We start from the raw sequence: 13,561 nt of genomic DNA, 5'->3' as shown, positions 1-13,561 counted from the left end.
GACACATGTGCCCAGGAAGGAATTAAATTTTACCCAACTACGCTGTGAACTGTTCAATCACTGAACAATTAAACTCTGACTGACTTCATCCTCTCCTGTTCCTTGGCAAAACAATTAAACTGCAAGCAACTTTTTCACATCTGGTTTCCTTTTTAATTAAGAACAGAAGAGTTAACCTCAGTAATCGAGGCAATATTGAACCTTCAAAACCCTGAAGATTTAAAATTGTGTTCAAATCCTCCATGGCCTTCATGTTTCTGACAACGCAGTACACAAAACTGTGTTCAAATCCTTCATGGCCTTCATGTTTCTGACAACGTAGTACACAAAATTGCTGGAGAAACCTAGCAGGTCACTTAGCAATTATAGGAGGGAAAGGATCACCAACATTTTGGGCCTGAGCCCTTTGTTAAGGCATGAGCAAAAGACAGACAGGCACCTGAATAAAATGGTGAGGGGGAGAAGAGAGGAAGGGACAGGTGAGGAGCTCAGGCTGACAGGTAAGAGGTCATAGGTAATATAAAGGGGAAGGTTAGAAGAGAAAAAAAATTGCTGAGAAGTGATGGGGAGGGGGTAGCTCTCTGATAGGAGAGGGAAGAGATGGAGAGCTAGACGAAAAGGAATAGGGAAGAGAAATTCTCAGGAAAGAGCTTCAATGGGAACTGGAGGTCAATGTTAATGTTGTCTGGTTAGAGAGTGCCCAGATGGAATATTAGGTGTTGGTCATCTAATTTACAAGTAGCATCGATTTGACAGTCCATGATGCCATGAACCAACTTGTTGGCATGGGAGTGGGACGTGAAATTGAAATGTTTGGCCACTGGGAGGTCCTTGCTGTGGCAGCAAACAGAGTAAAGGTGCTCAACTAAACAATCTCCTAGTCTGCATCCAGTCTCCCCCATGTAGAAGAGGCCACAACGGGAGCACTTGATACGGTAAATGAGCCCTTCACGTTCATAAGTAAAGTGTTACATCACTTTGAATGACTGTTAGGTGCCTTCAAGGAGACGTGGGTGAAAGCTTGTAGCACTTCTTGTGGTCACAGGGGTAGATACCGAGGGGATGAATAGTGAGAAGGGATGAGTGAATCGCAGATGGAGCGGTCTCTGCGGAAAGCAATGAGGGGAGGGGAGAGAGAAGATGCGTCTGGTGAGGGGTCACATTGTAGGCATCGGAAATTGTCAGTTCTGTTTAATAGCATGCTCTGAAAATCCCTGGCCCATAGCCATACAAAGTGGAGAAAGAACACTCAGGGTGGCACTGAGAACTTGTCCATGCATTAGGAACAGACAGAAGCTCAACGTTAACAGTGTGCAGAATTTGCTATTCCATAACCACTCCACCTGCTCCACTGAGATCCTCATCCCCCATATACAAGAGTTGGCAGATCCCACACTGGCCTTAAAAGCCCTCTCAAAACCCATGGAACTGGAGAGGAAACAACCTATCTCCGAGTTCAAAGGATTCCTTAAGAATGTTAATTGAGGGCAGACACTGCCCTTCTATTAAATGATGCAACGGGACCTTGAACCCATTCGAGGAGGCAAAGACTTGCTTTAACATCTCATCCATTAGTTGACACTGACAACAGTGCAGCATTCCCTGATAATGCACTGTTAGCCCAGGTATTTGTGCTTTGGAGAGGCAGTATGCCATCATCATAATTGAGAATGGTCTTCGGAAAGGCAACAGTGCTGGGTTCTTCCTTGTTCCTGAGTACCAGACAACTACTGTCAAACAGTGACCTTTTATTCTTCTTGTCATGCCACCGTTACTCTCCACACTGAGGCTCTTGAAAGAGTCGCAATCAATGGTCAGCGGAGGAGTTATTGTGAAAACTTAGTGGAAGAGATGGTTTTAAAGAGAAAGTTTATGGGGCAAACTCCAGGGAGATGGGGATTGAGTGACTTCAGACAACAGCGGGTCAGGGAGGACGCCAGAAATAAAAATGGAGATGGCTGAGACACAGCAATCCTTTAGCAAGAAATTTTACATTTTTACATTATAAATTTAGACATACAGCATGGTAACAGGCTATTTTGGCCCAAGAGCCCCAATTACACCCAATTAACCTACAACCCCCAGTACGTTTTTGACTGGTGGAATGAAATCTGAAGCCCACATAGGAAACCCTCACAGACACGGGGAGAATGTACAAACTCCTTACAGACAGCACGGGATTCAAACCCCAATCCCAATCGCTGGCACTGTAACGGCACTGCGCTAACTGCTATGCTAAGCATGCCAAAAGGTTAGATTGATTGGAATTAGGTTAGCATGGGTTGGCTGAAGGGCCTGTACTGTGACATATTATTCTATGTTCTATAACCTCAGTTGCTTGAGTAATGTAATCCAAGCAGTCTAGGCAATTGCTGTTGTGGCTGCAAGTATATCAGGCACCAACAGCCATACCAGAGCTGTCCCTCCATTGATATAGCCCAATAACATTAGTGCTCATACGCTAAAGGTTTGTGTCCTGGAAAAAAAAGTGCAACCCTTCTAATTACACCTTTAATTCAACAATTCCAGCAAGGCAAGGAATGAATGGATGAATATCTTAATGAAGGGCTTCAACAATGAATACCAACAATTCCTTCCCACCACCCCACTGATGTTGCTCGACTCCTTAAGTTCCTCCAACATCATTGAGGTGTACAGTAGTTGCAAAGCATTGGACTCTTGAGCCAATACAGAAGCTGAGAATATCACGAGGGTCTTCTTTTCCTCTACTGAAGACATTTACCAGGAGCATTGTTTCAGTGGGGTTCAAAGAATTATAGAGGACCCTTTCCATCCAGCACACATTATCTTTGACCCATTACTATCAAGAAAGAGTTTCCGGAGCATCAATATCAGAACTGCCAGGCTGGGAAATAGCTTCTTCCCGCAGGCAGTGAGGTTGATGAACAGTGTCCTGTAACCAGGTAAATAATCCAAGATATATTGACATATTTGTTTAAAATGATATCTTTATGTATATATGTGACTGACATATGCTGTATATGTATCGGTGTATGTGTGTGTGCCGTGATCTGGAGAATTACTGTTTTTTGGGATTGAATATGTACAGACAGATGATAATAAACGAACTCAAGCCGATTGTGTTTTGTACCATATTCCATCATCTGCACTCTCCTGTGTTTCTAATGGAAGGATTTTGCCTTTTTAAGCTATGATACTTTTAAAAAAACTACGACGATATTTTTAACAACTACGAGGCTTGGAGCATTAGTCGTGCTTACCTGTAGAAGTGAAAAATTGTCCAGCCGAAGTCGGAAAAAGTAGTTTCTGAAAAAGGACAATTAAACATCACCATACTGGTACTAAACATCAGGTATCACTCAACATTCACCTCTTGAATACAGAGTTCCTCAATTGTGGAACACAGGAGCAAGAGAAGACCATTCACCCCTTCAAGCCTGCACTACCATTCAATGCAATCATGGCTGATCAGTACCCTGACCCGGCTCTCTCTCGCCCTTGATCCCATAAAAGCCACATCCAACTCCCTTTTGAATCTATCTAATGAACTGACCTCAACAACCTTCTATGGTAGGGAGTCCCATAAATTCAAAATGCTCTGAGTGAAGATGCTTCTCCTCATCTCGGTCCTAAATGGCTTTCCCCTTATCCCACATCCACCCAGAAATTCCACAACCAAAAAGGATACTGCTACTTGTGGGGAAAATCGTCAGGGGGCAGCCCTATATGTGACATCCAAGGTGTATTGAAAGCTTCTCAGTGGGCAAAGCAGGAGAGATCTTAGCCAATGCAACAAGAAAGCAAGACAAAAGAAAAGTTTGCTGCACAAGAAATACTTGTACCCGGTGTATTCCCAGGGTAAGGGGAAGCACCCAACTTTGCATTGTTGTAAAATAAATGTTCCTTGTTCTCAAAAAAAAAAAAAAAAATATTTGTACCCCTAAAATACTTCTAATGTAATGAAACATTCAACAGGAATAATTTAGATTTAGATCAAAGGAAAAGGCAACACTGTGCTGCATCAAGAAGAACAGATGCCTCAGGTTCAATCCTGACTATGTCTACACTCCATGTGGCATTTGCTTGTTCTCCTTGCACCGGTTTCCTCCCACATCTTAGGGATATGCAGATTGTTAGGTTAATGGTCGCTGTAAGTAGCTCCTAAGATAGATAAGCAGTAGAATCTGCAGGGAGTTGATGGAAATATGGGAATCAAAATCATGACTGCCAGGCTGAGAAATAGCTTCCTCCCGCAGGCTGTGAGATTGATGAGCAGCATCCTGTAAATCATTCCAAAACTTTTACCATATATACTCGTTTAAGAGTCAATCTCATATAAAAGTCAACCTTTTATTTTTGGCTTATTTTCCTCACTGTAATTATTGTATCCCTGAATTTAATACCATAGCTACCGTAAAATTACTAAAGTTTTAAAACGACGCTTCATCTGCTTGCTGTTTGCAGATGTAAATGGTCACAGCTAGGCCGAAATTCATTAACATTATATTACCCTATAACTGAGTCAGTACCGAGTATATCACACCATCATTGCTTATACATGGTAAGCTAGGCCAATATGCATTCACTGTAAGTACTGTATCTCTGAATGGGTACTTCATTAATCTAAAATTACAGTACGTTTGGTCTGCCTTCCGTTCGCAGACAAAAACACAGTTATAGAGAGCAGCTGGGCTGATTTGGCCAAAATGTATCAGGGTGAATTTTGTGCCCTCAAAAGTAGTATCCATGTAATAGACAACCCCGTAAATTTAACATTAAAAAGTGGTCTAGAAAATTTGACTTTTACATGAGTATATATGTATTTATATTTATCATTATGTGTGTGCATTATGGTCATCTGGTTATATGGTAATAAACGAACTTGAAAATGAAATGGGATCCATATAAGATTAGTGCAGCATGAATGGTTACTGCCGGTGTGAATGTTATGAACATTAAGTCAAGGTAATGATGGAGAAAAGGGAGTTGAGTAGGTTCTGAACTTGGAGGCTTGGAAGCTCCAATGATTGAATGACAAGAGGCCACATTGGGCAAAAAAGGAGGGAGATGGAGTTAGGGGGATGAATTGTAGGGAGTAGGGCAAGAACAGAGTAAGTCATAGAATTAGGGAATATAGCAATGGACAGAACAGTACTAAAAGAAAAGACGATGGAGTGGGTGTTTGAACACAGCAATAGAAGGAATATTGGTTGAAAACTATACAAAATGGAAAAAGTAAGAAACGAATGGGGAAAAATAAGAGAGGGAAAAGTAAAGCAAGGAGGAAAGAGTGGAGGGAACAGGAAACAAAGGGCAGAAAAACAGAAAACAAGGTGAGAGGGAGGGAGAGGGACAGAGAAAGAAAGAACAAGAGAAAGAAAGAACAAGAGAGAAACAGAGAGGTGTGATTAAGTCTGCAGAGGGAGCAGAAGCACATGCAGGATCAGTTTGTGGTAGAACAGAAACAAGGCAGAAAACAGGGGCACCCAACCTGTGAAGATGTACAGTAAGAGCAATCAGAGAGAAAATTTAAAAGAAGTGAAAAATATTCCTACCGTTCAAAATCAAGAGAGAAATACATCACATTGCCAGGAAATGGGAGCAGACATGCTACAACTGCATCAATTAAGCTAAGTTCTTGGGAACTTTATGCCTATGCATCACCACAGAAAATTAAAACACTTGGCCAACCTAATCAGCTGCTGACTCGATTCATGTGCCATTGACAGGTTACCCTGTTCCAGCATCAATGGGTAAGAGTGAGTCCTAACTTTAAGGGGCTTCTTAACAATGGAGAACCAAACTTGGAAAAGGAAATATTTCATTCACATTCTCCCCTGATGTTTTTGAAAATCCATCAAATTTCCCATGTAGGCAGAAAATTGCCTTCACCCTTGGACAACAGCCTGGAGTCCTTTGTGTTGTACCAGTCTTCTTGTTATTAAGCGTGCAGAGGATTTGACAGGATTAGGAGGCAAATTACTGTAGAGTGCAGAAACAGACCATTCATCCCACTTTGTTCATACTAGCCACAAATCTCCTATTTTAGGTCCCGAAGCAAGGTTTTGACATGAAATGTCGACTATCTATTTCTGGACAGATTCTGCCAGACTCACTGATTTCCTGCACTGGTTTGGTTTTTTTTTTAATAGTAGATTCCACCACGTGCAATCACTTTTGTGTCTCTCTTTTACCTTCAAACCTTTTCACATTAACATTTTATTACCCTATAATTGAGTCAGTCCTGGGTATATCACACCATCATTGCTGTTTGATGCTTCAGGTATTAATCTAGACATTTCATTCAACTTTTTCCACTCAGAGGGTGGTCCTTATCTGGAATGAGCAGGCCGAGGAACCCATAGAAGGGGGGCATCATTTTATTTTCCAAAAGACATTTGGACAGATATAAGGACAGATAAGGTTTAAAAGGGCATGGGTCAAATGTAGTCAAATGGGACCAGCACAGAATATCCACTTGATCAACATGGATAGTTTTTTTTCGACATACTGCATGGTAACAGGCCTTTCTGGCCCACAAGCTGGTAACATCCAAATACTCCATACGTTTTGAAGGGTGGAAGGAAACCAGAACTCCTGGAGGTAACCGGATGGACCGTACAAACGTTTTGCAGACAGTGCCAGACTCGAACCCGAGTTGCTGGTGCTGGAATAGCTTTGCACTAACCACCATGCTAACCATGCTGCAAATCTGGGCTGAAGGACTTGTTCTTTGCTGTCTGGCTCCATAACTCTATTTCTTATAATCATTCCCATCTACACCTCTCATAACCTGTGTACTTCATTCAGGTTCCCTTTCAGCTTCCTCTGCTCCAAGTCTACCAAACCCAGACCAGACAGTGACTCCTCATTGCTGGACAGCTCCACCCCAAGCAATGCTCCAGTAAGTCTCCTCTGCACCTTCTCCAGTACAATTACAGCCTTCCCATAATGTGCAACCAGAGCTCCATACAGTTCCCCAGTTATAGCCTGCCTGATGTTTTACATTATTGTGCCATAGCCTCATTTGCTTGCATATTTCAAGTAGTAATGGTTTAGAAGCTCACTGCCTGCAGGGATGGAGGGAACATGACCAATCAATTATGTCAAAAAGGGATTGGACAGGCACTTTAGACGGAATAAGTCAAGGAGCCATGGGAAGAGGCTATTAAATTGGACAGAAGAGATTATAGAATTGATGGGTCAAATAGACGCATGAGTCAAGGGGATCCATGTGTTCCATCATCAACCACCTTGCTTTGCAACACCCTTGCTTTTGACACCCATTTCCTTCTGCCATTCACTCAATCCATGGGTCTTTAACATTCTTCTTTCCCTCCTTTCATTGGCTCTGCACACCATGAAATCCCTAGTTCACATAGACTTTTCAACACACCAACCGGTTCTTTGGCCTTAGTATTAGTGTTAATGCTTCACATCAGCCTAGTCCATCCCAAATTCATCCCATCCCTAACAACATCAAAAGTTGATGGACCCAGCCACTTCATCAAATTCCCATCTCCAGCTTTGGACTCATTTCCCCTTTCAGCATTCTGAAGGGGCCATTCCCTCCATGACACCCTAGTCCACTCTTGGATCTCCAATAATAATCACTCCCCTGTCAAGGCATCTTCCCACAAGAGATGTCCTTTTTATCTGCCCACGCAACCATAAAAGGGACCCTTCTATATCTCATGCAACCTCAAGAGAGGCACTTCTATCTCCCATACCAACACAGAGGAGCCCTTCTAACTTCCCACACAAATGCAAGAGGAACCCTTGTATCTCTTCCCTTTCCACCATCCAAGGATCTAAACACTCCTTCCTGGTGAGGCAACAATTTGCACACACATTTTCCTCCCTAGGGCACCTCATTCAGTGCTCACAATGTGGTCACTTCAGACTGGAGAGACCAAATGGAGTGTGGATGACCTCTTTGCCGAACATCTCTGTTCAGTCCTCAAGGAAGAGTTTGAGCTTCCACCCTCCTCACCTTAAATTTCCATCCCACTCTGGCCTCTCTGGTTTTGGCCTCTCACACTGTTCCAATGCAAGTTTAAGGGGCAGCACCTAATACACTGAAGACACACTTTGCAGCACCCAAATGGAATTCAGATTCATGTCTGAAAGGGTCTGTTCTAATGAAAGGATTTCAAATGGAAACTTTAATTCTACTTTCCTGTCTCTACGACTGCTACCTGACTCCCTGAGGATTTTCTGCATCCTCTTTAAATTCAAATTTCCTCCAACTGCAATGTTTTAAGCTCTGAGTTTCAAGATTGATCTTTTTTTTCCTTTCTTTCTTCTATTCTCATTCATCATCCTCTATTTGCATCATGGGGCATCTGGGAAAACTTGCCTCACAGCTCCAGAGATCCAATTTAAACCCTGATGACAAGCACAGCATGATGTTTGTACCATCTCCCGATGACCATGTGGATTTCCTGCAGGTGCTCGTTTCCTCCCACGTACAGGTTGGTGGATCAAGTGGCCATTCTATGTCACTCTAATGTGTGTGTGAGTAGTAGAATCTAGGGGAAGTTGAGGGGAACGTGAAGAGCATAAAATAAAATGTGATCGGTATTGATAAGTACAGAGGACCCTCTGATTTATGAGCTGTTCCTGGGGACACACACAGAGTCAAACATACAGAACAGCTAGAAACAATTCAGTTGAAAGACGCCCTTTGTTCTGCCCGAAACCTGTTGGTCTTTCAGCACACGGAGATGTTGGTGCAGGAATGCTGCTGACTGGCACATTCCAAGCTGCTTGAATACATGGGGGGAAGGGGGGGGGTTGATACACTGGGCTTGGCGCAGCCAATGAAAGGGCATTGTGGGAACCATTCATTACCTGGCATTGAGGGAAGCCTCTCAAACAACAGAATGGAGTAACAACAAGGTAGCACAGTGGTGGCAATGGTGTAAATAGAACATGAATGTAACAACATACTGTGATGGAAATGTATGGATACAAAACTAAGGGTGGAATTAAATTTTGAACAGTTTCCTGTTTGTAAATAATTTAGTGTGAATAAAGTGTATTTTTGGTAAAAATAAAACCTGATGGTTGATGTGCATTGAGTCAGGCTGAAGGGCCTATAGCCATTGTAATGCACGTCGAAAGAACCAAAGACTTGTTGATTCAAACCAAGGCTCTTATTAACTAAAAGACTGGAGCACATCATGTAGAATGACCTGGTCTGGCTAGGAGCAATCCTTTAAGACCTGCCAGTAGGTGTGGCTACACTCTCAGCCAATCACAGTCATCCTACACTACCATCTGTACATATACACATTGGTGATAGAATCTGTACTAACAATCATAGCCATGAAGTAATATTATCTTCTCCAAATAGGTCAATTGGGATGAAGATGCCTTTAACATCCGATTGGCTCACACCACCAATATGTGCATCTCTCATGCTCCATCCTATCCGAGTTGAATCTCTCCACCCCATCCTTCTCTCCAAATTTAAACATATTTGTTTTCTAACAAAAAACCATAGAATGTTACAGCACAGAAACTGGCCCTTCAGTCAGTCTGGACTATCCCAAACTATTATTCTGCCTAGTACCACTGACCTGAACCCAGACCATATCCTTCCATACCTTTCCCACCCATGTGCTTGTCTAAATATTTCTTAAATGTCAAATCGAATATTTCCCAGTTCCGGTGAAATGTTGAGATCCTGGAATGTTGACTGTGATTGTCTCCCACAAATGTTGACTGCTCAGATAAGTCTGTAACAGCAGTTTCTGTTTTGTCCCAAGTTTTTCTATTTCTATTGAAAGGACACTGATCTAAAGACCACACTGATTGGCTATGTTGAAGAAAGGCAAGAGGGGTTGCAGCAGAATCCTTGGCCTATTTAGTGGAATGGCTTGCTTTTAAACTACTTTAACCTGAAACAGCCCCTTTTCACTTTCCTCCACAAATACTGAGTGAACGATTGGGTTTACTGACTCCCTTCTGCTTCGAATATTTAGCAGGATGGAAAAGTGGCAGGTTTTGAAAATATTTAAAGTGGAGATGGATCAAGGAATAGAGGGGTATGGAGAAAGGGCCCAGAAGAAATGCTGATGCCAGCAAAGGTCAGCCAGATCACACTGAATGGCAGGAAAGGATTGAGGTCGAGCGACCTACTCCTGCTCCTATTACTTGTGCTCTTGTGAAGGTGAGAGAGGAGAGACCTAGTAGGGAAGGGGTTAAAGGTGAGTTTTGCCACTTTTCAAATGCAACACACACGGAAATTAGTTTGTGGATCGGAAAGCATAAATGGACTCGAGCAGAAACAAGGCTCAGGAGCGTAATCACGATGGAAATTGTCCATTTACCTGGCTCCAACTATCAGCTGATTCCTGCCAAGATCTATTGTCAGTTGAGAATAATCAGAGACTCCTGGAAAGCTAAACTTCGACACCCATGGACTCAAATCTGCAAGAGAAAAGCAACAATGTTATTGAAATGCTTATTCACAGGGAGGTTAATCAAACAAAATTCAATACACAGGAGGAGATAAAAATAAAAACTCACCAAAACGCTGGAGGATTCAGCTGGTCTTTCAGCATCCATAAAAGACAAAGATATATTGCCGACATTTCTGGCCTGAGCCCTTCTTCAAGGAATAAGCATAATAAGCCAGAAGCAGGAAATCTCAGGAAGTCTCTGAATTCAGGCAATGCTTGGCCAGGCAAGGAACCAGACTAACAGAAGGTGTTAATTAGATATGATAAGGGACGAAGTAAGAATTTATCATGTTTGAGGGAAAGGAGCTGGGGAAGGCGATGGGGAGAAGTGAGGAGGGGGTTAACGAAAGCCAGGGACATCAATATTAATGTCATCCAATTGGAGGGTGCCCAGTCAGAAGATGAGATGTGGTTCCTCCAATTTGTGGGTGGTCTCAGTCTGGACAAACATGTCAGCAAGGGAATGGGATGGGGAATTAAAATGGGTGGCCATTGGGAGATCCACACTGTTGTGGTGGACAGAACTGTGTTATCTATCTGTCTGAATTCTGAGATTTCTGGCTTCTTCTGCTTATTCCTTGAAGAAAGGCTCAGGGCCAAAACGTCGGCAATATATCTTTGTCTTTTATGGATGCTGAAAAGACTGGCTGAGTTCCTCCAGCATTTTGGTGAGTTTTTACTTTATCTCCTTCTGTCTTTTCCAGATCTAAGGATTGAATTGATTTTTAAAATTATCACATATACTAAGACACAGCTCAAAGCTTGGTTTTGTGTACTCAGAAGATTGGTGAACCTTTGGGGACACAAGAGACTGCAGGTGCTGAAATCTGGAACAGCAGTAGCACCCTATCACTTTTAAATGTCTTTCTCTCCCCCCCTCTCCCCCCCAACCTGTTGGCCTGTGCTCCTCCCCCACCTTATTACTCAGGCATCTGCCTGATTTGGGCTCTGTCACAAAACATCACCTGTCTCCTACATCCTATGGATGATGGGTGACCTGCTGAGTTTCTGCAGCACATTTGTGTATTGCACTCAACCCCAGCGTCTGCAGCCTTATGTGTTTAACTCTGGAACTACGAGTTTTAGCAGCTGACAGAACGGCGAGCAATGAGAAAGCAGCTGAGATCAGGAAGGCCGAAATGGTGAACTGCAGAGATTACATGGGTTGGAAGATCAGGAAGGTTCAGGAAGGCCGAAATGGTGAACTGCAGAAATTTCATGGGTTGGAAGAATTACTTCAGAACATAAGGAATAGAAGCAGGTGTTGGCCATCTGCCCCATCGAGCCTGCTCCATTATTCTATCAGATCGTGGCTGATCTGGCTGTGGACTCAGCTCCACCTACACATCTGTTCCCTGTCACCCTTTTCCCCTTCCATTCAAATATTCATCTATCCATGCCTTAAGTATATTTAATGCAACTTAAACAGAATCTTTTGAATCTTTATACCAGGACAGTCCACTAATATATCACCACGCCACCAACTAACATTTTATGCTCTCCTCAGCTAGCCGGTAAATCTAAATTGTGCTTAGTAAACATAGATCATTGAGGTCGTTCAGGTGAGATATCTGCCATTCTTGTTGCCTCTGAACAGTGAGCATAGAAATCTACAGTACAGTACAGGCCATTCAGCCCATAGTGTTGTGCCAACCTAATAACCTACTCTATCAACTGCCTAGAATTTTCCTACAGGATTAAAAATAATCCTCCATTTTTCTCAGGTCTGTATACCTATCTAATAGAATCTTTAAATATCCAATTGTACCTTTGTTGCCAGCAGCTTATTTCATCCATTTACCACTCTCTGTGTGAAAAACCTATCTCTTACATCCCCCCACCCCCAACCAGGCTTTACTCTCAAGCACCTCAAAACAATGCCCCCTCATGTTAGCCTGGGAAAAAGCTTCTGGCCATCCATATGATCGATGTTCTAATTATCTTGCACACCTCTATCAACTCATCGCTCATCCTCCATCGCTCCAAAGAGAAAAGGCCAAGTTCACTCAACTTATCCTCATAAGGTGCGGTCTCCAATCCAGGCAGCATTCTAGAAAATCTCCACACATTCTGATACTACCCACATTCTTCTTGCAGTGAGATGACTTGAATTGAACACAGTATTCCAAGTGGGGTCAAACTAAAGTTTTATATAGCTTCAAAATTGCCTCATGGCTCTTGAACTCGATTCCACAGTTAATAAAGGTTATTGCACCATTTTAACAACAGTTCTTAACAAATCTGTCAACCAGTGCATCAGGTTTGAGTGCCCTATGGACACAAACCCCGAGATCTCTCAGTTCATCCATACTGATCAGAGTTCTCTTAAAAACATTGAATTCTGTCTTCAAATTTGATTTACCGAACTTTGCAATCTATCAATCTATCATAACCCTACCAGGCTATTTGCACTACTAACCTTTGTGTCATCAGAAAACTTACTAACCCAACCTTCCACTTCCTCATCAAGGTCATTATAAAAAAATCACAAAAAGGAGGGATCTCAGAACAGATCCCTCTGGAACACCACTTGTCACCGACTGAGCTCCATGCAGAATGCAAACCACCTACAACCACCCTCTGCCTTTTCTGGGCAAGCCAATTATGCATCCATAAAGCAAGGCCTTCTTGGACTCCATGCCTTCTTACTTTCTGATGAACCTTGCACAGGGAACCTTATCAAATGCCTTTCTGAAATCCATACACATTTCATCAACCACATTACATGCTCAAGGAATTCACTCAAGCTCGTAAGACACGACTTTCCCTTGGTGAATCCATGCTGATAATCCCTAATCAAGTTATGCATCTCTAAATGCTTGTAAATCCTATCTCTCAGGATCATTTCCAACAGTCTGCCCACCACTGAGGTAAGACTCACTGGCCTATAATTTCCCAGATTATCTTCACTACCATTCTCGAAGAGGGGAACAACTTTTGCAACCCTCCAATCCTCCACTACTTCTGACTCCAGTGACGATGCCAAGATCATCACCAGTGGCTCAGCAATCTCCTCCCTTGCTTCCTGGGTAAATCTCCTCTGGGGTGAGACACAAAAGTCTGCAGATGCCGTGACTGTAATAAAACTGAAATGCTGGAGGAACTCTGAT

The 13,561-nt window shown here is 42.7% G+C and overlaps 1 protein-coding gene across 6 annotated transcripts in view; it reads right to left on the bottom strand.

The window, feature by feature from the left end:
• Nucleotides 1–13,561, bottom strand: part of sema5ba (sema domain, seven thrombospondin repeats (type 1 and type 1-like), transmembrane domain (TM) and short cytoplasmic domain, (semaphorin) 5Ba) — a 395,686-nt gene that overhangs the window by 196,024 nt on the left and 186,101 nt on the right. For all 6 annotated transcript variants that reach the window (XM_069934791.1, XM_069934794.1, XM_069934796.1 and 3 more), the window contains 2 exons: nt 10,320–10,419; nt 3,243–3,288 (listed from right to left, as the gene is read on the bottom strand). In XM_069934791.1, the coding sequence (XP_069790892.1) occupies nt 3,243–3,288; nt 10,320–10,419 (146 nt within the window). The remainder of the gene's footprint in view (nt 1–3,242; nt 3,289–10,319; nt 10,420–13,561) is intronic.

Source organism: Narcine bancroftii, chromosome 4 (genome assembly GCF_036971445.1).
Source record: "Narcine bancroftii isolate sNarBan1 chromosome 4, sNarBan1.hap1, whole genome shotgun sequence".
Lineage (NCBI taxonomy): Eukaryota > Metazoa > Chordata > Chondrichthyes > Torpediniformes > Narcinidae > Narcine > Narcine bancroftii.
Note: the sequence above shows the minus strand (reverse complement) of the source record. Positions and strands in the feature narration are given on the sequence as shown.